Genomic DNA, 24,306 nt, shown 5'->3' with positions numbered 1-24,306 from the left:
ATACACTGTTCTGCTGAGCTTACTACACTGATTTGCTGTTTGGATGATCTCAGTACTGTATGATAGCATCAGGAAAGGTTTGCATCTCTGTATTCTGGCTTTGAGGGGGGGAAAGTATAAATGCTGGGATAAGTGAAGGGAAAGTTAAGCAAGTGACCAAGAAAAGCTTCAGTGGTGTTGATTTACGTTCTTTAGGCTTTAAAAGAGGACTCCCTGGTCTACCAGTTCCGGGACAACTTGCCTGATCCTTCAATAAAGACTTTTCCTGAACTGAATGGAAAACGATCAGGACTCGCTTCCACCATATAGACCTAGGACATAGTTTATCTTAATGTATTCAGGGACAAGTGGATACTACAACAACATTTTAAGTACTTATCCTCTGTAACTTTATTGATGATGCCTATTCTGCTGATAAAACATTTATGAATGGAAGAAAATGGCAGAGCAGCACATTGTAACAAAAAATGTGAAAAGATGTTTGATTTTTCTGGTGCCCATTTTACAAAGAACAGAGTAATGTGGCTTTTCTGAAGTTCATTCCTTTCTTCTCTATCCAAAGGTCAAATAGCCAAAGAATAAAGATTAAAAGAAACAAGTTTATGCAGTAATTTGGAACAGTTCACTCACTGAAGTGGCAAAAATGTGTGTCATGTGCTAGGGAAAAGGTGACGTTAACTGGATCAAGAAAAAGTGTGATGGTGAAATTGATACATCTTTTAGCAGCTAGGTAAAAACTTCTTATAAAATGCAGCAAAGTATTTATTTTTAAAAAATGAACCAATCTTTTCCTGTGGGGAATAAAATGACTATTTTGTTTTAACAATATTACAGTTTTTATAAGAAATAATCTGAGTACTTTGTATAGGCTATTAAAATAACTTCTCCAAAGATGTAAATCTTTGTGTTCATGAATAATATATATATATATATATATATATATATATATATATATATATGAATGAGAACACTATGAAACTATGTGGTAAGGAAGTATATAGTAACTACATTTTGCACATAATAGTGTTAGAATTCTATATGAAACATGAATTTAAGAAAAAAACATTTACTTCTCTCATATTTCAAATAAGTCTTTTTAAGGTTGGGGAAAATGCTATTTCAACCCCAATATTATCAATGACTAGCAAAGAATTTCATTGGAATTTTAAAGCTATGTACAAAAACTATAAAACTATCCCTTGGGTGTTGTGAAGACCAGTCACTTAGATTAGCTTCTGTTCTCAAATATTATTACTCTACAAGAAACTAACACTAGACATAAGCTTAAATATGTTGGCCATGATGGCAAAATAAGATTCAAATGCTATACGGAAATGGAAATTATAATCTAATAATTAGCCTCATAAAAGTTATATTCTTTTCAGTCAAGACAACTGAGTCTAGAGTGCGCTAACATGAGTCAACAGTTTGTTTAAACCTGGAAAAATATGTCAAATGTTGATACAGCATTGGGAACACTACCTAATATTACACAGTATTCCTAAAAATGTCTAGTTCATGCTTTGAAAATGTATTTGAAAATACATCTTTCACCTTATATGTTTTGGAAACTAACCTATTTCAGATTGCAGTGGTGAACACATACAAACAACCCTTTTAGTGCCTTTTTTTAAAAAAAGTTTTTTTAATAAAACTTTCCCAGTCATCACATGTAATATGTTTTTAAAAGACACCTAGCTTTATAGTGAAGGCAACAGTAAGGAGTCAGGGAAAAAGTCTTCATAACTGTTATCTCAAAAGCTCCAACCATGGATCAGTTGCATCTTTCAGAACAATCTAAATTTTATTTATCAGACTGGAAATCATTTAAAGTATATGAAGAAGCTGGTTAAACAAAATGACTTCCACTACGTCATAGGGTAAGTGGGGGTGAGAAGCCGCATTGTACCAATATGATTCAGATAAAAACTAATTTAACTGTGAAGGCATTTTTTTTTATTTACAACCTAATGATATTTGCTAAGACACGTATTGATATTATTTTGATCATGTCACTATCCAAGCACTTCAGCAGATAGGAGTAAAACACGTTAATACATACAGCTTATATACAATGCCAAATGTACATAGACTCAGAATTATTTTCTCAATAAAGTCGCTACTATTTATCAATTTAAAAGACGCTCCAGTACCCCATAATTCCTAACTGTAGCAGCTACTTGATAGCATTTTAAAACAAACGGCCTAGTCAAGGGCATTCTCCTTACTGCATATTTGGTTTTCAAAGCCTATTTACAATTCTTTATTAATTACTACTGAGAAGCAGCAAAAAATATGTGGGACTACATAGAGACCACAAAGTACACAATTTGTCACACCACTGAAGAAGTGGGTTTACAGTACTACTTTGGTTTACTACATACATAAACAACACCCCAATAATCCATAAATGCCAACCTGTTCTATGAATGGAACCTATCAAGAAGATCCCACAAACAAGACAGCAAAGACCAAAGAGCCTCATATCTGAAGCCACATGCCAACTTGGAACACATCAGTAGATGTTTGGCATAGTTCATTGTCTGTGCAATCAATGGAAATGAAATGCATTATTAAATGCTTAAGTCCCAATGACTACAACTGATTAACTGGTAAATGATTAAGTTCCATTAATTACTATGGAATATTTTCCTGCACTGCATCCTTTGCATATATGTAACCAACAAGAAAAGTAGTGGTTCCAATACTTTAGACATACATTCTTTACGTATTAATATAATTATTAAAACCCAAAATTGTACTATATATCCATGCGAGATTCACAATTTATACTGTATATCCCCAGTAAAAAGGCTAAAAAAAACTGATCGATGTTTCAGTTTGTGTACGGCAGATGAAAGAAAGCAAAATATGAAAAAAACAGGAGTAGAGAATTACCAAAATGGTGGGGGTAGTACGCAACTTTCCAAAAGCATAAATGTTATATTATTAAGCATTCATAAAAGTTCTCTTTCCTCTTTAGCTGATAAATACGGGGGGGGGGGGAATTAACAATAATGTAGCAGGGTTTCTTCTACTCCTTATTTTATTTTTTGCCAAGCTGAATACCTGATTTTTATGATGCAAAAGAATAAAGGAAATTGTTGATGCTGCTTAAATATAGAACAGACTACCATAAGTCTATGGCTTTACAATGAAGGATACCTATATAGCCACGGTTTTCTACCAAGCATCCAAAGAGCAAAAAGTATATGGCGGTTAAACCACAGAAACAATGATGCCCATTTCTGTACAAAATTACCCAATCTATTCTAACATAACTGAAAAAAACAAAAATTATCTTCCAATTTGGCTATATAAGCTTTGAATTTTTAATTGTCTTCATTTCAGGCCTTTGAGAGTACATACATTCTGGATAAAGAACTATGCCACATAATAAATACAACGACCACCATGATCAACCAAAACGATTTTTTTGAACTAGTGAAGATAATTTGCCATGCTGACAATGCAAAATTTATCCATACGTTTGAAGAGTCAAATGTTACCAGAGCTAGGTTTGTTCTGCTAAATGGGTTTCCAACAGTGACCATAGAGATAGGAGGGGTGTGTACATATGTTTATGTATGTGTGCGTGTATGTGTATAGTATATACACACCCACACAAACACAATTTTACAGATTCAAGCACAGAGATATATGCGCATACTGAAAGATCATACAAATAGAACGCAACCGAGTATCAACTGTTTATCAGATAAACTCAATCAATCACATGCAAATATTTTTTAAAAAATCCTAAAACATCAGGGGAAAATACTAAGAAATCAAGTGAAAACTTAAGTACAAGCAATTTGTGGGCTGCCTGCAGTGATAAAAAATAAAAACAAAAAACCCAACCCATATGAATAACTCAAATATATTTAATACAGATTTACCCGGAGGGGGAAGGAGAGTAGGAGAGGGTTATTGTAGATAAAGGGGGAGGGAGAAATACCTTTTTTTCCTTAAATCCATCATGAAAGAAAATGAGACAAGATTATAAATAAGAGGCCAAGTTATTGCACACCATGGGATTCTTAATCTGGCTACCTGTGGTTTTTTTGCAGTTAAAGCCTTTTGCAGCAGTGGCAGGGGGAGGGAGCGGCAGGGAGGGGGAAAGAAAAACAAAATTGTGTTTATATGTCAGTTTTGCAAATGATCAAACAGCGTGCATTAATAAAGTACATTGGAAAACAGGAAATGCTGCTGTTGTTGTTGTTTTAAAAAATATCTATGACTTCTGAAATGTTATTGATTATTACCTGCGCATCTCGTTTCCTGCATTCTTGAGTTTTATTGTCGTACTCTGTCATGGCAGCCCGAAGCTGTTTTTCTAGTTTCTCAATTTCCCGTTCATGGTCTCGGACCAGGCAATCCTTTTCTGTGCTATGCTGTTGGAATAGGTGCGTCTTCTCCTGTTCATGCTCCAGCTTCAGCTCTACTATCTGATTGGACAATGAAGAGTACAGTTCATCAATAGAACATCCTTGTCGTCATGACAACTCATCTTACAGCTTAATTTTTCTCCCCCCCCCCACAATTTTATCAAGTTAGTGTTATCATTATTTTTACGTCATTCTTACCTCATCTTTTTTTTTTAAAAAAAAAAAATCCTTTCTCTCGGCTAAAAATAAAATAAAATTCCTCCAAGCAATTTCGTTAAGCATGACAATTACGAAAATCCGGTACGTTTTTAAACACGATGTACTTGTATGAATGTCAGAACATCGGGGGGAAAATCATTGTCGCATTCTGTATATGTTTCCCCAAGTATCCTGCTGTTGCTATCCAGCAGTGATACAGCTTAAAAATGGTTAAATCAGTCACTCCTGCTCTTCATGCGTGCACACACACACACAAAAGCTCAGTTAAATCTTTTAAATATTTGGTTATGATTTCTCCAAAATAAAAGCCCATCTACGCGACTATATATATATTCTTTCCGTTAAAGGTTTTTAAAAAATAAATAAATAAAAGGTCTATTATTTCGTTGTCAGCTACGGTACACCAAAACAAACAGATGTATGTGTTTCAGGAGGGCACCTGCTGTGCAGCAAGCTTGCGCCATGATTTCATAAGAAGCATTCTATTCTCAGGAAGGATCCTTTCCCAGTCCACATCACACTGGAAACGATGACCTTGGCCAGTCTTAGCCTCTCCCGGTTAGACTGAATGGCAGCCTGAGACCAAGGGCCTGGTTGCCGCAGCTTTGATACTAATCCTCCCAGACTGTGCACAATGGCACCCTACCTGGCCTGCAAACTATAGCCAGCTAGGCTGCCTTTGAAGCAGGTGATGAATAGGGGACTGCAGGAAGCCAGCTTTCCTAGTGAACTCCAGGCCACACAGCTGCTAAGAACAGTCACTTGGATTTTTCTTCAGTTTTGGTGGATTTCAGGAAAGAAAAAAACCCGCTGTTATCGAGAATATGTTGGTTATATTCAGCGTGAGAATCCCTCTTCTTCTTCTTCTTCCAAAAAGAAAGCAAACAGTAGGAGTCTGCTCAAAATCGATCTTGTTTGTGTGAGGAAAGCGCGCAGGCACCTTATCTTAAAGCGATAGCATTCATTTTTTAAGGAACATGCATTCTCTATCATTGTCAATTGTTTCTTGGTTTTCTTATAAATCGCTGTCATGTGCATTGTGAACACTATAAAAAAAAACCCACGCTCATTCTGGAACCAAATAGAAAAATAATATATTTTATTCCCAACCTCAGAAAGGAAACTTTATACAACACATTTTGGCAAGGTTTAATGAAAACAAAGCATCATGATTGTAACCCTAACAACAAAGGTACATTATGTGGAATTGTAAAGTAGTGAAAATCAGTGTGTTGGAAACGTGTATTATCTTATAAACCTAGACCTGGGCAGGATTTACACTACTGCTTTATAACAGTTATAACAACTGTTTGCGCCCAAGGACACATTCCATACACTGTTATATCCTGCTTCGTGTAGATCTGGCCATGATCACACTTAGATGAAAGGCAGCTTCCTGGATTAAAATGGGACTTGCTTCCCTATAATCCAGGGACCAAAACAAGACAAGTAAAGACTTCCGAAACATTTTATCTAAATATAACACAATAGGTTAATCTACAAATTATGCCTAGAAAATAAATCTTAACTAGCACCAGTTTTCCCTTCCCCAATTGATTCTTTGATTGTCCACTTGTCTTGCCTTCTTTAGTCCCCTCAAACCACTTCTACCAATCACAAAAATGTATGAAAGTGTCCCTACTTCTGAACTCCTAAAACAAGAAGAGAAAGAGCAGAGAAGCACACATTTTAGTTTGTGGATCTTATCTTTACTGCAACCTTCTTGACTTTACATTATCCATTATTATGACTACCCAACAGAGAAAAGGCCCTTATATTAGAGGAACCTGCGGGAAGTGGAAGAAAGTAAAGTAGCTCTGCAGACTCAAAGCACAGAGATGGATCGTGTCCCCTGAGAAGTCGCTATTTAAGACTGAATGACAACAGTGACCTGAAAGATGGAATGCAAGTTCTGTACTCATTGGTGTGCAGGCTGAACCTACCCTGGTAACACTAATTTCTTAAAATAAACAGTTGCGTCCCTGCTTCATCAGTCCTCTGACTGTGGCCTGTTAACATATCCCACCCATGGTTTTATTTCTTGGACACATTGTGTGATGGTCAAGATAGGATTTTGCGATGATATACTTAAATATAGATGGTGTTAGAGCAAATTGTTGCTACCATTTATAGCAGAAAGCATGAATAATTAGATAATGAAAACTGAAACATAAGGGTTAATAACTACTCACCTGCTACTTCCAGCTCCCTCTCCCCATTTCATTGCCTACTGAGAGGCACAATAAAAACAAAACAAGGGAGGAAAGGCAAGTTCAGGATACTGTCTATTCTTTTTTTATAATCTTTATATCCACTTACCTTGCCATGCATATCTGGACTCCATCATTTCCAGTCAACAAGGAAGAAGATGGAGAACAATAGGCATTCAGGGACATTGTTGCACTTTTATGAGCTTTCTAGCAATCTGGAAACAGCAGAAGGGCATGTGGGGCTGTTGCTAATAATTTATTTTCAGTAGACTACCTCCTCTTAAACTCCCTGCCTCCCCCGCCCCCCCACTGTCCCCATCCTACAGGCAGGGGGATGAGTTTAAGTGGAGTGGAGCATTTGCTGGTACTTAAATATGCATATATTTAAATGAATTAACAAAGTACATGCACTTCTGAAATTGCTGGATGCAAAACTAAAACATACAAACACCCAATTGTGTTTGTTTTTTACAATGTAAAATCCTATATCCAATAGATCAAGTAACTTCAAAATAAACAAAATCAAACGCCACACCCAAATTCATAGAACTCCCTACACTTTTTAAAAATTCTATAAATACATAACAAAAGAAAAAGCATGCTTATACATGTTACATAACTTACTAAGTAAACAATACAGCCATACCAACATCTTCAGATTGAGCAATAGCTTAAAACTATCTATTAGAAATCTTAACTCATAAAAGGCATATTCATATCATTTGTAATATACAAATTCATAGGTTCCCACCTATTCATCACCAGTGTGTATTTTTATGCACTATGCAGAGCTATAATATATAAAACTATCTCTTGTTTGTCTAGCAGAATAGTAGTTTTACATAATGCAATAAACATAATGCTTCAGGCTCTAATTTTAATTGAAAATCTCTTAATTATCTTTACCACCGTCTTCCAACTATTTTTTTGCTGTCCTGCATTTCCACATATTATATATGTATATATATCTCCCTATGTCTGGGTTCACACAACACTGAATGCAGTGCTTTTTCTGCAGATTAGGTTATCATGTTGTCTGAATACAGCATGTTTTCTGCAAGTTGCTCGTTAACCACACTGAACAACACAACAAGCCATGGGTTCTCATGGGATTCTTAAACATGGAGTGTGATTTATTTTTCACAAGCCACCTTGCAGAAAACACACTGCATTCAGGTAACATGTTAACCCACCCTGCGTAAAACACACTGTGTTCACACAAACATAATAGCCCACAGTGGGTTAGCCTGTTGTGTTAGCCTATGCCTCCTGACAGATATTTACATTCTCCTATTTCTCACTGCCAAATGGCAGTATACTGTATGGCCATCTTATAACAGTTCTCTCTATAAGTAATTGCTCCAAAAAAAGCAGTGTCTTTTTGTAAAGAAAAATTCCCATACTTCATTGGGAATTATCATCTATGCATAATTATCATAGTCTTCAGCTATTGGGAGGTAAAAAATGCAATAAATAAAATAATAAAATGAATGTTTCTCTACTATATTTTGCTTTATACTTTCAAAAATGTTTGCATTTTTAAATATGTAATTTTGATTAATTATTTCATTTCTTCCGCCAACACTAACAAACTCTGTTTCTTCATGACCATTGTGAAGCAACCCGTTTTCTTGTTAAGGTTTAGCCGCCTGGAAGAAAGCTCCATTTCTTGAAGAGAGGCCTGCATGCATTCATTAGAACATCTGCATACAGTATCATATGTTGTTCTAGTCTCCACAGTGGCACTGTTGCCAAATTAGACTGAACGATACGAGCTGGGCTGTGGTGAAAGCTCTTCACTTCCCCTCCCCTCCTAGAAGCCAAGAAAGTTACCCAACCTGCTAGTGATTAACCAAAGAGACTTGTCTCTAAGGAAACTATTCAGCCCGATAGTAATTGGCTCAGGTGGCTACCTCCAAAAAATTATTCTGCTAGCCAAGGATTGGTTCAGGAAGTTCACTTTACATTTGTCAAAGGCCTGGGTTGGGGGGAGAGTGAGTTATAACCATTAACTACCCACTATAAAAGAACTAAGGTTTAAATAAATTGGTTCAATTCAACATATCAAAATTTAGAAATGTAATACTGAAGTAAATCCACTCTTATCTATCAAATGCTTTCTTGGCATCAAAGAATACACATATAGCGGCAATCTGTTTTTTCTTGGTATATTCCAAATACAAATTGCTAATACTTTGGAATAAAGCCAGTTCAATTTATATCAATACATTTTTTTATAATCGTATTTAGTTGAGACACTAATACTGATGTTAAAATTTTATAATCAATATTTCGTAGTTATGGGACTGTAAGACTTAACAGCATCTTTTCTTTTTTTCTTCATATGCATTAGTGAAATTTCCACATTTGCAGTACATTCCATGGGCTGTATCCAATTGTGCCTCAGCAATAATGGAAGGCTATTTGCCCTTGTAGAGTTTCCATGTACAAAACAGGGGAGCCCACAAATTTCCCCTTTTTCCTGCAGCCCCCCACCCCCCACACAACCTACAATGCTATTTAAAGGGGCTCTCAACCATTCTATAGCCTCCTGAATTTTCCCGTTTCTCAGTAATTACTGAACAGAATGGCTTTTGTTCAGGAAAGGACCTGGACAGGAGAGAGAGCCCTTTCAAACAGAGGAAACCACTTTCATATGGAGGGAAGTTTAATATGCATGCACTTGCATTTATTTAAGTGTAGTTCTGTTTCCAACCTGTGCTTCACCTTCTGGGCAGCAGAGTTACTGTTATCTCTAAGAGTGCGAAGGACAGGCAGGTGCTTAGGAGAGGGCATAATCAGGAACCACCATCCTTCTCCATTTTATTTTATTTAGGGCAAGTATAGGCCAAAAACCTCCATCCTTTTGGAGGACTGTAAAGTATCTGGAGAAGAAACCTTAAACTTCTGAGCGGTAATAATTCTTTTCTTGATATCCTTGCTTAAAAGTGTGGGGATTTTGTGTTGTAGGATGAGTGGAGCAGAAGACTGTTTGATGACATGCAATATTGTTGGGAACATAAGAATGGCTACTTCGGGAATCAAGTCTGGTTGTACCTTCTTAAAGGGGGCTTTTACGTCTATCCCTAACAACTTTGCCTTGTGTACTGTTCTGAATACAGCCTAACATCATCTGATGGAGAGGGTGGGGGGCTTGGTCTCCCAAAGTAGCATCTGGTGATTAGCTCGAAACCACTACAAATGACTGAAATCTGACCAATAGTCTTCCTGCCCCGAAGACTGATACTTGGAAGGCAATGTGGTAGGCATTTTGTTCTTAGTAAATGGTATTGTTTCATTTGGCGGAGCTGTTGACAGCAGCTGTGGCATGGTAGCAAAACATTTTGGCAGAATTACATCCTGGAAGATACTGGCCGGAAGAGGAGGGTGGAGAATGAGCAGTAAGTTTGCAGTAGCTGTACATCAGGCAGTGTGAATACCAAGTGGGGCAGTGATACGTGGTTAGAAGGTGCCTGTGATCATTCCACATAATAATAATTATTTAATAATGAGGGAAGTAAGAACAATGATGGCAAGGGTTGTCACACTGAGAGTTTTTTGTATCTGCAATCATGAGTTCCCATGAGAAGGGATGGTGGCCATTGCAGTGGAGACTGGTCCTCATAGTAATTAAGAGATCTGCTAGAGTAAGAACATGGCCATCACAAAGCATATAGCAATGCTGGAGAAAACCTCCTGAAGAAGCCAAAGAAACTGGGGAGGTTTCTCAGTATCTGGGAGATCTGACCTTATATGAGGAGAGGCCCCAAAGAGCAGGCTGGTATGGTTCTGGGCAGAAGTGCTCCCTGGATTCACCCTCTGATATTGACCTGATACACTGATCACCATCAGAGGAGTTGTAGTCCCAAGGGAGTTGCAAGTTTTCCAGAATTGGAGTCGGTGGCCAAAGGGTAGATTGTGAGGCTGAGGTAGCAAGCATGTTTGCCTTGGAGCAGGTGCAGTCATCGGTTCATCATCCAACTTGTTCTTGCAGGTGGTCTTTTTATTCTTATTCTTTGGTCCCTGAGCCCAGGGATTAGCATGTCATTTGTTTTGGGACTTGGCCAGCTTGCCCTTTTCAGCCTTGACCTTCAGTTTGGACTGCTAGTTCACTTTGGGCTGCCGGTTATTCTGAAGCTTGAGCAGCAGCCGATAGCAGTATAAGGGCTAGAACGCTTGATAATGGGGATCATTGCCCTGCACCACTTTCCATGGAAGGGGGCACTATGATAAACTGAGAGAGATTATGTTGGCTTTTTGCAGATGGAGTATGATGCGGTGTGCAGAGGGAGATTTAGTGCAGCTGTATCTGCAACCTTGAGGGCGTGTTCCCACAGAAGAGCACACCAATCTGTTCTTTCTGGCCTGTTTAGTAAAGGCCTGGCAGTAGGTGCAGGAATCCACCATGTGTGCCTCTCCAAGGCAGGGAAGATAGTAGGATGGACCATCGATTAAGGGTATTTTCCTGCTGCACCAGACATACTTTTTGAAGAAGGCCTTGGAGGCCATGCACCCCAATGGGGTGAAAGGCAGAATTTGGAGAAGATAGGTAAGAAGTTTTTTGGGGGGGACTCTGCTCAGCATCCCCGGGAGAACAGGAACACTTGTGGTGAGGGGGGAGTAATGCCGTGACTATATTGCTAGTCACTGGAATGGACAAAAAGGAACTGAGAGGCAGATGGGAGCTACACCCAGAGCTTGCACAGTGGAAGTGGGTGGGACTCCTGCCTAAACTCTGTTTGGCTCTAGAATGTTGAAATTACTATTTTGCAGAAGCACATAACTTCTGTCACAGAGACCAAAAAGAAGAAAGAAGCTGCTGAAGTAAACTCCAATGGTGTTACAACAGCTCAGTTATAAGCAAAACTAGAAACCAGCCACCAGTGCTAGGCTGGGCTGGGCTGCGTGTTGAGGGGAAGTCCGTCTGCTTGTAGCTGTTATTGCTAGAAGCTCTGACTGTCAATCAAGGAGGTAATTTCTAAAATGTAAAGACTAACCCAGTACTGGAGATTAGTGCTTTTTAATTACTTAAATTATTGTATGCTGTGATAAAAAATATTGGAACTGCAGAAGCATCCTACCCCACACAGATCATGATTAGTTTTCTAAGAGAATCAGAAGGACCTTCTTCAATTCTTAGTTGCATGCTTAGGTTTAATTACTAGTATATTCAAATTTTATCTAAAAATTACCAGGTTCTATGTAGCTCTCTCAGGTTTGTTCATGCTGATGAAAGTTCATGATCCCCAGGATTAAAGAGACTGTATTTCCTTTTGAAAAGGCTCAATTGGATAAAGTAAAGTCCCTGTGTTATGTCCATGCTTAATTGCTCTGGCATTGCCTCCTTCCAATCTGCCTCATCTGTACATCAGATAGGATTTGAGCATTCACTGTCAATGAAGTGAATGTTGTGGCTCTGCATGTTCACTGCTCTGCAGGATCATCTCTATCAGGAAACACTAAGTAACAGTGCTTTGGTGGAAAGTTCCGGTGGTGGCAGATTCCAGGGGTGCTCCCATCCACTACCTAGGTTTTATTTATTTATTTATTACATTTCTATACCGCCCAATAGCCGGAGCTCTCTGGGCGGTTCACAAAAATTAAAAACATTCAAAGTATAAAACAACAGTATAAAACCATAGTATAAAATACAATATAAAAGCTCATCTTTATATGAGCTTTTATATAAAGATGATTATATAAATCATCTTACAGGTTGTCGTCTATCTGCTCAATCCTTCAAGGAAAGCCACCCTGGTGCTGGCCAGGAAGCACATGGCCAACCAGACAGTGGTGGATGACTGATTTCTCTTGATTAAAAGGTGCACTGCCACACTTTAACCAAGAGAGACAGTCAAGTGTCGTGGCCACTGGCAAATCACTCAGTGGTTTCACATTACTCCGTGGAGGTGGGATATTGCTCTGAAGGAGTTGGCGTCAAAGGAGGAAGCTGAGCTGTGCGGTGCACTTACTCCATCTCTGTTACACCTCTATATACATCTGGTGCACCACAGCTTTTCCCTTTCCTGAGAGTTCCACCCGCCACATGTGCCCTTCATATTGGTGCCACTTCCTTGCATTGCTGACCGTGTGCTGTATTGACTAAGAGGCCATTGGGCTTTGCTTCTTTCAGTTTTAAACAGCCACCATTTGGAGACTTAAGGGACTGGCCAGTGAAGCAGAGAGCTTTCAACCTTTCCATATTACTGCACCTACACCTTATCATGTTATGTGCCTAATTGCCCATTGCTCTGTGCCCATTAGCATTTCCCAGAGCACCATGTTTCCTGCAGCAGCTGGCAGCCTGGTTGCCTGGCATGCACATGCACACACAGAGTTGGTGTGTAGGAGGAGATGAAGGGAAGTTTAATTCATGTCTGGAGCTTGAAAGACGATAGGCATTATTCCTGCAGTATCCACTCCTGTGGTACTCCACCCTGAATCCTGATAAGACAGAAGCTCTGTGGATTGGTAGTTCCTGAGTCTGGGAATTGGGTAAGCGACCTGCTTTGGATGAGGTGGCGCTCCCTGGGAAGGAGAAGGTGTGTAGCTTGGGAGTACTCCTAGATCCATCTTTGTCACTGGAGGCCCAGGTGGACTCCGTGGCATGGAATACTTGGGGTCAGCTTCGGCTGATCCGCCAGCTACGGCCTTTCCTGGACAGGGACAACTTAGCCACAGTAGTACATGAACTGGTAACTTCCCGATTAGACTACTGCAATGCACTCTACGTAGGGCTGCCCTTGAAGACGACTCGGAAGTTGCAGCTAGTGCAAAATGCAGCAGCTGGACTGCTGGCGGGTACATCTTACAGAGACCATATAACACCAGCCTTAAAGGAATTGCACTGGCTGCCTAACGCTTCCGGTCAGAATTCAAGGCGTTGGTAATGACGTTTAAAGCCCTAAACAGCTTGGGACCTCGATACTTGCTCCCCATATATGCCTGCCCGAGACTTGAGATCTGTTGGAGGAGCCCTTCTCTGCACCCACCAGCACAACGCATACACTATGATGGGACAAGCGAGAGGGCTTTCTCTGTTGTGGCACCCCGACTGTGGAATGCCCTCCCCTTGGAGGCCCGACTCGCACCAACTCTGATTTAATTCCGGCCCCAAGTGAAAACATGGCTTTTTAACAAAGCCTTTAATGGTTAAATTCACTAAGATGGCACATTGTTTTAACTGTTTTAATTGTTTTACTGCTTTTAAATTATATATTGTTTTAACTTGGTTCATGATTTAATTTGTTTTTAGCTGTGTATATTTACTGTTTTATACTGTAGGCTTTTATCTGTACGCCATCCTGAGATCTAAATGACGTAGAGCGGGATATAATTTTTTAAATGTATAAATAAATAAACACCATTTTTTCCTGGGTCTGCTCCCTTCCCTCCTTAAGACTATCCAGCAGTCCATCGTCTCTTCTTCCTCACAAACGAACACTACAAACAAATACACACTTGCCTAGCAGTAAGTTCCACTTAACTCAATGGAACTTATTTCTCAGTAGATATGCATGGGATTGGGTGGCCACAATCCTACATGCACTTATTTGAGAGCAAGCCCACTAAACTCGGTGCTATTTAGAAATACACATATATACAATCAGGCTGCATGTCCACTACCTCACCCATAAAAAATAATCACAAAAGGCATATTTTTGTTTTAAAATTAATAACATTACCATACGACCCATCCTTATTCCTAATCTTTATTCACCAAAGCCTTGATACACACACCCTAGAGTAGTGTTCCTTCCAGATGTTTTGGACTACAGTTCCCATCACCCGAGTGATTGCCCTATAGCTTTGTATAAAAGCATTATGATACGGACAGCTTTATTTTTTTTATTCCTTCCCTAATGAGCCCCAATATGGAATTTTCCCTCTTCACAGCAGCTGCAGATTGGGTTGGCATTTTCATTGAGCTGCCCAGGACAAACCCAAGATCTCTTTCCTGATAAGTCACTGTCAACTCAGTCCCCATCTGCTTTTGTCCCAATATGCATCACTTTACACTTGATTACAGTGAACTGCATTTCAATGGTTTCAAAGGCTCAGAGGCCTCAGTAGAAATCCTGATAGATGGTATCCCTCTCCAAATGTCTCTGGCATATGCATTTCCCCTGTGACCTCTTTGGCTATCATGGTCTACTGTATGCTCTGATGGCCTATTTCTACCCCATCCGCATTTGGGCAAGCAAAAACATGGTTCATCCCAAACCATACACTTCCCATTTCCTGCTGATTCTTCTCCAAAAATAAGAATAAAAGCTGCTCTGCCATCTTTTTAATGTTCTTAATAAGAGTTTTGAACCCAGCATCAAATCAGGTTTCAAGCTTTGGTTAATAATGCACCCTGGCTAGCATTAACCATAGTTAAGGCTGATGTTGATAGATATTTAAGCATTTTAGAACAAGAGGTAGACATTTATGCTGAAGATGGGAGGGGCTACAGTGAAGAACTATGCTATTCTGTAGCATGATTCCTTAAGTGCTTTTGGGTCCTCACATCAGCCTAGGCTAAAATCTAATGGAGATGTAACTTACAACCAGAAAAGGGAATATTCTTTTCAAGACAATGAATTGAATTGAATTTACTTGGTGCAATCCAAAGAAAGTTAGGCTATAATCCTGTGTGCTTCTACATCCAAAGCAATATATGTGGGACTGGACATATTTAAATCCTATGGAGATCAACGGGACATACGTGTCTAATGTTCTTTTAAAGGCTTCTGTAGGCCTTGATCCAAATAAACACTCCTGTTCATTTTTAATGAAAGCTTTTGTATATATTGGGAAATGTGAGTACACGCACAGTTCCCCTTCTCATAGGAAAAAAAGCCATGCGCTTTTGGGGCTATTTGTGGTGGCTATTATGTCTACAGAGTTGAAGAAAATCAAATTTTACACTTGGGACCTTTTTGTATGAGATATCATGAGAAGCTTTCAGGATTCCTGAAAAGCTGCTCAGGTGAGCATTGAAAACTACAAAAACTGAGCACACAAACCTTCAAGTGGCCCCTAACAAAAGTGCGTTCAGTTACCCCTATCCAAAGATATTTTGTTTGTAAATTAAAAACAACAACGACCGTCCATACCACACTAGTTTGTGTGCTGAGGGTCGTTGGAGCCTGACCTAGATACAGAAATGATTTCAAAGGCAGGAAAGACTGCTGTCTTCTCTGTGGTGTCCAGTGTCTTTGAAGTATCTAAGGCAGCTGTTCCTGGCAGATAGGAACTCTTGTTGTTCTTTTAAAAGTATACTTTGTTCTACTTACAGCTGGTACATTTGAAAGTCCAACTAAACTAAGTAAAGAAAGAAGTCCCCTTACTGGATACTTCAAAGGAAAGTAACAAATCTGCAGGAGCTGAATGCAAGAGAGAGCTGTCTAATTGTCACCCACCAGGGCCTTGCCTTTATATTCTATTAATAAAAGTGGATTTTGATGGAGACATATGGAGATCTTGTTTTAAATGACCTGGAAACCCTGAATTGAAAAAGAAGTGGAAGAATTAAACACTAGAGGATAGGGTGGGCACATCTCCAACTATTTATTAAAGCAGGCTTCCACAGCTTGGTGCCCTCCAGATACGTTACAACTGCCATATTTTACCCAGCAGCATGGCCATAAGCACTAGGATGGAGAAGGCTGGATTAAAGCAAATGGGAGCAATTTGTAGGATTGTCTCCTCTCTTCTCTCTCTCTCCTACCTTAGCCACAGTTAAAGTTCAAGTGGGCATCACCATAAACTGACCTTTGGAGTTTCGTCTTAACTACAATTCTCTATCATGATATAGTGATGTATACTAACATTTTTAAAGGATTAAATAAATCCATGGCAGTTAGCTGTCAATAGCTGTATACTCTAGACATCCACATACAGAAATGGTGTATCTTTGAATATCAGATGCTGATGACACTGAAGGGATCACCATTACATTTATGACCTTCTTTGAGCTTCCATGAAATTCTGGTGGGCTGATGGTGGAAACAGAATGCTTGATGAAATGGGTCTTGGTCAAACCCAGCTATGCAATTCTTTTGCGGAATTGAAATCAAGGGGGTCCAATGTATATATGCTAACAAAACACTTAATAATGGATAAGGCCAGTGGAGAGGGCCACTGCACGGCAGAAGGAGAGAGAGAGAGAGCAGAGGTGGTTTATGATTACAGGAAGTATTGTATCTGCAGAGCCCTAATGACATTTTTCAAAAGGAGAACCACTACTGACACAGCATGGGGCTTCGCAGGTAGAAAATTATTTAATATGAAGCTTAAAAGAAAATGTGTTCTATCTATGCTTACTTTATCTTGTAATGACAGCCTCTTAACAGTCGGTACTAAGAAACATTTTCTGACATATGACACAAGTTGCCACACTCAATCTGGAGTCTATACTGAAGCTAGTTGAAGCCAAAGGAGATTCTGCTGGACTGCAAGAGCTACTCTAGTATTAACTTGATCTGCAAAATTTATGCATGAGGATAAATTTCTGGAAACATTTAGCTATGTGAAAAAAATACTTTTACTATACCATAAGTATTCTCTATGAACATCTGTGCCAAATATATTCTTATGTCTATTTCTCTGTCTTTTTATATATAAATAATTCCATTCCATAATAGCATTCAAACATTCCAGGCTGCATATTTCAAAGCACAGGCTTTGGCATGGTAAACTTATTGTAAAACCTGAGGCAATTATATATAATGCAGGGAATTACACTACCTGTTGTATCTTAGGGCTCAATTATGACAGCCCTCTTTAATCAACGTTTTAGAATGCCCACGTTCTGCTACGAGACAAGACAATCTTCAAAACAGAAAGATATGCTGGCAAACTTGACTCTAAGTAACACAAATGAAAAGTTGGTACTCATAAAAAAGATACTTAGAACCCATATGTGGGACTGTAGAGGCCATGAACAAATTATATTCAGAAATTACTTGTACTGAAGTTATCTTGTAGTTTGCTACCAGAAAAGTCAGCATAAAAGGATGGTCATGATCTATTACTCCAAAGTTTTAAAGAATATGACATCTGAGCAGAGATGAGGGGGGAAATCTTTTTTTTTTTTTAAAGAATATGTGTGATGGGTATTCTTGCAGTTTGATGCTTAGTATGTCCTTAGGTTTCAGAGATGTATTATAATGAAAGCAGCAGCTAATGTGAAAACTGACTTTGCTAGTGACGATGATGAATCTAACAGTATTTGTAGGTACCTTGGATATTAACAAGAGGGTACTTTGAAGCTTTATTCTGTAGGCTTGTATCCAGAAATTAATGGTAGGAACCTTAGGATACAATGAATCATATTAATATGGAAGAGGAAAAATACAAGTAGTTGAGTATATTTAAAGTAAAACAAGAAGTCTTATGTCACCTTAAAGACAAACAAATTTATTCTGTCATGGGCTGCACTTTCGTGGTGCACAAAAGCTATAGTCCACAAAAGCTTAGGCCAAATAAATTTCTTAGTATTTAAGGTGCCACAAGACTCCTTGTTATTTTTGCTGTAAATATGGATGTCTAAGAAATTTGCATTGGATTTAAACAAGTCCAACCTGAGGATTTTGCACCTGGCCAACTTCTACAGAGAGATGCAACTTTTGCAGATTTGTGGACCGCTTTTTCTCTGTTGAGGGGGATTTGTGCTAATCCACACTTGCATTGATTCATATTAACTAATGTGCATTAGCGCTAATGTGAATTGGCACAAGTAGAACGAAATTCTGGTAAAAATAAATCTGATTAAGTCATAGCGCAAATGATGGAACATAAGGCACCTGACAATCCATGAAACACAGACGTAATGAATTTAACCACATCTGAACATCCTTATTTGCAATAGACTAATGTAGCTACTCCTCTGTAAATTAAAGCACTTGACAGATAATTTGAATTGACATAAAAAGTAATGTACCAGGTAACTATTAATCAGCTAATACATTTACACTCATGGGGTACTAGGACAGAGCAGGTTTAGTACTTACAGAACAATTAATTAGAATATTGCCTGCATGTTTTCTTCAGTTTATATTTTTGTAAGTTAAAGGGTTAAAGTTGCTGAAATGAAAGCTAACTATCCAGTGAAGTGAAATGTCCTTGAGGGGGACAGGCCACAAACATCCCACCTCCATAGCTCTGGCCTTGATATTTTGTATGACTCCAATGATTGCTTTGGCCATTGTAAAGGTTATTTCTCTTCCAGTATTAGTAGTACAAAAGGTAGTATAGAACAACCTTTCCTAACTTACCCCCCTCCAGATGTTTTGGACTATAACTCCAACCATTCCTAACCATTGGCATGGGAGCTAAAATCTAAAAAAATTCAAGAGGGCACCTGGTTTGCAAAGAGTATAGAAAGGGGATAAAAGTTATCCACCCTTACAGGCAATTTAGCCTGTAACATTTAGCACTCAGCTACATTATGTCTACATTGTTCACCTGAATCTCCTACTTGGCTTTAGAAGTGCTGAAAGAAGAGGAATAACTCCCATCCTAACAATGGAGTGCAATTTAATGAACAAAATGTATCTACAAAAATTAGAGCTCACATGAAGGAAGCTTTAAGGTCTGTGACATGACACTGTATCAGAAGTTCTTAGGAATTTCATTTTGACTTTTAATAGGAAAAAAACAATCACAGCAGTCAACTGAGTTACTTACATACAAATACAGATTCAGGTGAACTAAAATTAAAGTTCCAAAAAGTCCTGCTCTGTACTAGTAAGGATGTTGCATAGACCCCCAAATCCCACATTCTCATTTCCTTTTTCTGACTCCAGCTCCTGCCACCATCATCAATGGGAGAACAGAGCAAGAATGTGAGATTTAGAAGAAAGGAGATTGGGTTTCATTTATCAAACCAAGTCTGAAAAACCTGAGGAATGGCAACGTATACCAAACATTATTTGGCATAGGAAATAACATGATTTTCATTTACAGAAAGGTATGATAATATGCATAACACAGAGAGTTAGGAAACCTCGGGGGGGAATAAATGTTTTATTACAAGGTCAAATAGGAAGAAAATGCAAACTTTGTGTTAATGAACTACTTTTGAAACCAGACGTCAACAGTGTCCACTTTTGTTGGTAAGACGGGGAATTGCTAAGAAAAAATAAGTTGGCCACTGTGCCACAAGGTAAGTGCTAGGAGCTTCTTTTTTTTAATTAAGAAAAAAAAAACAGCTAGCCTACCTGTTGCTCATATCTTTGCTTGAGCTCCTCCAACTGCCAGGAGAATTCTTTTGACTGCTTTTCACGGAGAGATTTTGATCTGGTTAGATCTGCTTCCACCTTTTCCATCTACAAGGTAAGATAGGGTGTTTAATACATTAAACTAGTAGTTTCAAAACAGACACTGCTGACAGTTTCCTCGCCAAACAGATAAAAGTTATTTTAGAGCATTAATGAATATTGCTAAATATGATACAAGGGTATCATATCTGTTAAAGTATCAAGATGCTAAAATACATCAGCAGCAAAATCCCCGATTTCAATGGGAAACCAGTGCTGCACTCTCTGTGTGTCTGATGAAATGGACTCTACTCCATGATAGCTTATGCCAGAATAAATTTGTTAGTCATCATCATCATCAGTTTATTGTGCTAGCCGAAGGCCATGACAAATACATCCATAGAAAAGCATACAACTATAAAAGTACACAATAATTTCAAATAACCAAGAGAACCATACAGACAACCTTAAATTTACTCTGACTAAAGCTCTCATTTCGCTCAGCACTCTGAGTCTCCGTGGCAGTTTATAGCAATTTTATCTAGTTCTCTCTTCCTAATCTTTTTCGCTGCCAGTGCAAACAGGGCCACTTTATGAGTGACATAACTGTTGGTATCGCTAAGGAGGAAGAGAACTGTTTCTGCTTGGGCATTTATGCCTCCATATGTCAGCAGCGGTTTTAAGAGTCTCTCTCTTGGGTCCCTATACAGAGGGCAAGTTAACATATAGCGTGCTATGTCTTCCACTTGTTGTTGACCACAGATACATAATCTTGATTCAAATGGTACCTTGTGGTAGCGTCCATCCAGCACTGCGGTTGGCATCACTTGAAATCTCAATTCAATGAAAGCATTTCTCAGGGGCAGTGGCCTCAATTTAGACAGATAACATGCTCTATAGTGTTCTGTTTTTAGGAGAGGGAACTACCGAGAGAATTTAGAATTTTTAATAAGATGCAGGTCCCTCCTGGAATCTATCCAAAAACACCAATCTTTTAGTTGCTTCTTATCCATGCCTAGAGCAAACTTCAATTCAGGGAGATGATAACTATGCAGGAGCTTTTGAAATATTGCCGTCCAATGACAATTATTATCCATTTCTAGAAAACACTTAGTAGGAAGATGCTCATTTTGCAAGATGGCGATCCGTTTAAAATATTTTCGCTGAGCACTCTCAATTCTTGCCCTAACTGAAGGACTACCAGCTTCGATACACAAGAAAGCTGCAGGGGTACCAGATGGAAGAGAGAAAAGTTTTCAAAGGAAGTTGTTCTGCACAATCTCCAAGGCTTCGGTCGTGGTGTTGTCAGACCCCCAGATTTCAGACCCATAAAGCAGCTGTGTTATTACTTTGGTGTTAAAGATTTTTAGGGCAGGTTCAATCAACTGTCCCCCTTTATTATAATAAAACTTCATTAGAGCTCCCTATAGTTTTTTGTGCTTTCAATTTCGCTGCCTCCCTGTGCCCTTTACACGAGAGGGACTCACTAAAGAGAATGCCCAGATATCTAAATGAGCGAACCTGGTCAATGACCTGTTGGTCCAAAGTCCATCTGTGTGTAGGTCTGCGGCTGCCAAAGACCATTAAAATTGTTAGTCTAAAGTTCTACTCTTTGCTGTTGCATTTATTTGAAAACAATGGGGTTTCCCTTGCACTAACAGTACAAAAGCACTGTGAGCTATTCAGTCTTTTCTTACTTAATGGATTTTCCACATTGAGAAAAAAGGATAGAAGAATCAGAGGGAAAATACAGGAGGGCTATGAGTGGAAGATGTTGTCATCTGGAGACCCCATGAAATGCCATGAATGAGGCACGGCAATGGCACAATAACAGCCTCATTTGGAAGCATCCATGATGTAAGAACACAACATCAACAATTCATTTCCTGATTTGATTATTTGTATTATCTGTGTCATACAACTGGAAAACTGGGGTAGGCACTAAAAACATCACAGTCTGAAGAGATAATGGGGGAGAGGACAGGAGAGGTTAAATATTTTGCCAGCAATAAGGAAACAGGGCAGAAAAAAAAATCTAGGAGGATGCAATTTGAGATTTCAACCTGTCTGGAATTTCTCTGGAGAGGAATGAGGAAAAAAGAGGACAGAAAATCTAACAAAGTAATCTGAAAAATAGAAGGCCCTAAACTTCTAAAAAATAGAAGAATAGAAAGGCCCTGTTTAACTGACCCTAGGCAGGGTCAGTCTGGGAAGACAAGGTCACCCCTCCCTATGGAGAGGATTGTTTGGATTGGCTCCTACCTGTTGATCAGTGGGAGGAGCTAACTCAAATGTTTTCAAATACCCTCCAGAAGATGTAAGAGAACTTTTGACTTATAACTCAAGAATTAGTGGCTCTTGCTACGGAACTCCAGTAACGAAGTATGCTATGCTTCAAATAGGCTACGGTTAATTTACTAACAGTGTTTTACTTTTTATATCTTTGATTACAACCGTATGTACTTGGTATACATTAAACAGACTTAGTTAACTGTTTTATTAGGAAACCTGTATGTTATAATGGATGGTTTCTAATACGTTAATATTCTGTTCCATTTGGACAAATTAGTTCTATAAAGTTTTTAAAAATTCAGGAATATATATTGCTCATTCAACATATGGTGACAGTTACTAATTCATAGTAAATTGTGGGGTGGACATGTTCCAAGTGGTAGAGCTAAAGTATCTAGACCTCAGGTAATACAGCTTTTTGAAGTAATCCTCTGCAGTGGTGGATTAAGGAAAAATCAAGACTGCAAAGGACTCCAAAAACTTGATCAGGTTTATTCAGGACCACAATGATTTACTCAACAGTGGCTGTAAAAAAATAGCTGCTGTGACTGCATATAAACACAGCAGCCTAGTATGTGTGTCCTATTTGTAGACAGTACCAATGTTTCATACATTTTTGTGCAATCTCTGCCAGAGTGCAAGTCCACCAGTGGTCCCACACAAAACACAGGCAGCAACACGGGGCCACTGAGATATTTTACCCTTTCCGAGCTAACCAATATAAGATGTATAGAAGCAAGTGCACTCTGAGCCCCTTTAGAAACCTTTTTCCTGCCCAGCCTTTGCAATTAGCTCTTAGTATTGCAAGATGATGCTGTCAAGGTGATGCATGCCATATGCCAGCAAATTTGGAAAACACAAGAATGGCCATCAGACTGGAAAAAATCAACTTATATCCCCATACCAAAAAAGGGAAACACTAAAGAATGTTCCAACTATCGTACAGTGGCACTTATTTCACATGCCAGCAAGGTAATGCTCAAGATCCTGCAAGGTAGACTCCAGCAATTCATGGAGCGAGAATTGCCAGATGTACAAGCTGGGTTTAGAAAAGGCAGAGGAACTAGAGACCAAATTGCCAATATCCGATGGATAATGGAGAAAGCCAGGGAGTTCCAGAAAAACATCTATTTCTGTTTTATTGACTATTCTAAAGCCTTTGACTGTGTGGATCATAACAAACTGTGGCAAGTTCTTGGTGGTATGGGGATACCAAGTCATCTTGTTTGCCTCCTGAGGAATCTGTATAACGAACAAGTAGCAACGGTAAGAACAGACCACGGAACAACGGACTGGTTTAAGATTGGGAAAGGAGTACGGCAGGGTTGTATACTCTCACCTTACCTATTCAACTTGTATGCAGAACACATCATGCGACATGCTGGGCTTGACAAATCCAAGGCTGGAGTTAAAATCGCAGGAAGAAACATTAACAATCTCAGATATGCAGATGACACCACTTTGATGGCTGAAAGCAAGGAGGAGCTGAGGAGCCTTATGACAAAGGTGAAAGAAGGAAGTGCAAAAGCTGGGTTGCAGTTAAACCTCAAAAAAACCAAGATTATGGCAACCAGCTTGATTGATAACTGGCAAATAGAGGGGGAAAACGTGGAGGCAGTGACAGACTTTGTATTTCTGGGCGCAAAGATTACTGCAGACGCTGACTGCAGCCAGGAAATCAGAAGACGGTTACTTCTTGGGAGGAGAGCAATGACAAATCTTGATAAAATAGTTAAGAGCAGAGACACCACACTGACAACAAAGGTCTGCATAGTTAAAGCAATGGTATTCCCCGTAGTAACCTATGGCTGCGAGAGCTGGACCATAAGGAAGGCTGAGCGAAGGAAGATAGATGTTTTTGAACTGTGGTGTTGGAGGAAAATTCTGAGAGTGCCTTGGACTGCAAGAAGATCAAACCAGTCCATACTCCAGGAAATAAAGCCAGACTGC

At 39.0% G+C, this 24,306-nt stretch overlaps 1 protein-coding gene across 1 annotated transcript in view; it reads right to left on the bottom strand.

Moving 5' to 3' along the window:
- CEP112 (centrosomal protein 112) overlaps positions 1 to 24,306 on the bottom strand; it is a 286,793-nt gene that overhangs the window by 140,470 nt on the left and 122,017 nt on the right. The window contains exons 19-20 of the mRNA XM_063120035.1: positions 20,026 to 20,133; positions 4,266 to 4,448 (exon numbers count right to left, since the gene is read on the bottom strand). Of these exons, the coding sequence (XP_062976105.1) occupies positions 4,266 to 4,448; positions 20,026 to 20,133 (291 nt within the window). The remainder of the gene's footprint in view (positions 1 to 4,265; positions 4,449 to 20,025; positions 20,134 to 24,306) is intronic.

This window comes from Elgaria multicarinata, chromosome 3 (genome assembly GCF_023053635.1).
Source record: "Elgaria multicarinata webbii isolate HBS135686 ecotype San Diego chromosome 3, rElgMul1.1.pri, whole genome shotgun sequence".
NCBI classification, from domain to species: Eukaryota; Metazoa; Chordata; class Lepidosauria; order Squamata; family Anguidae; genus Elgaria; species Elgaria multicarinata.
This window is presented reverse-complemented; position numbering and strand designations above follow the sequence as displayed.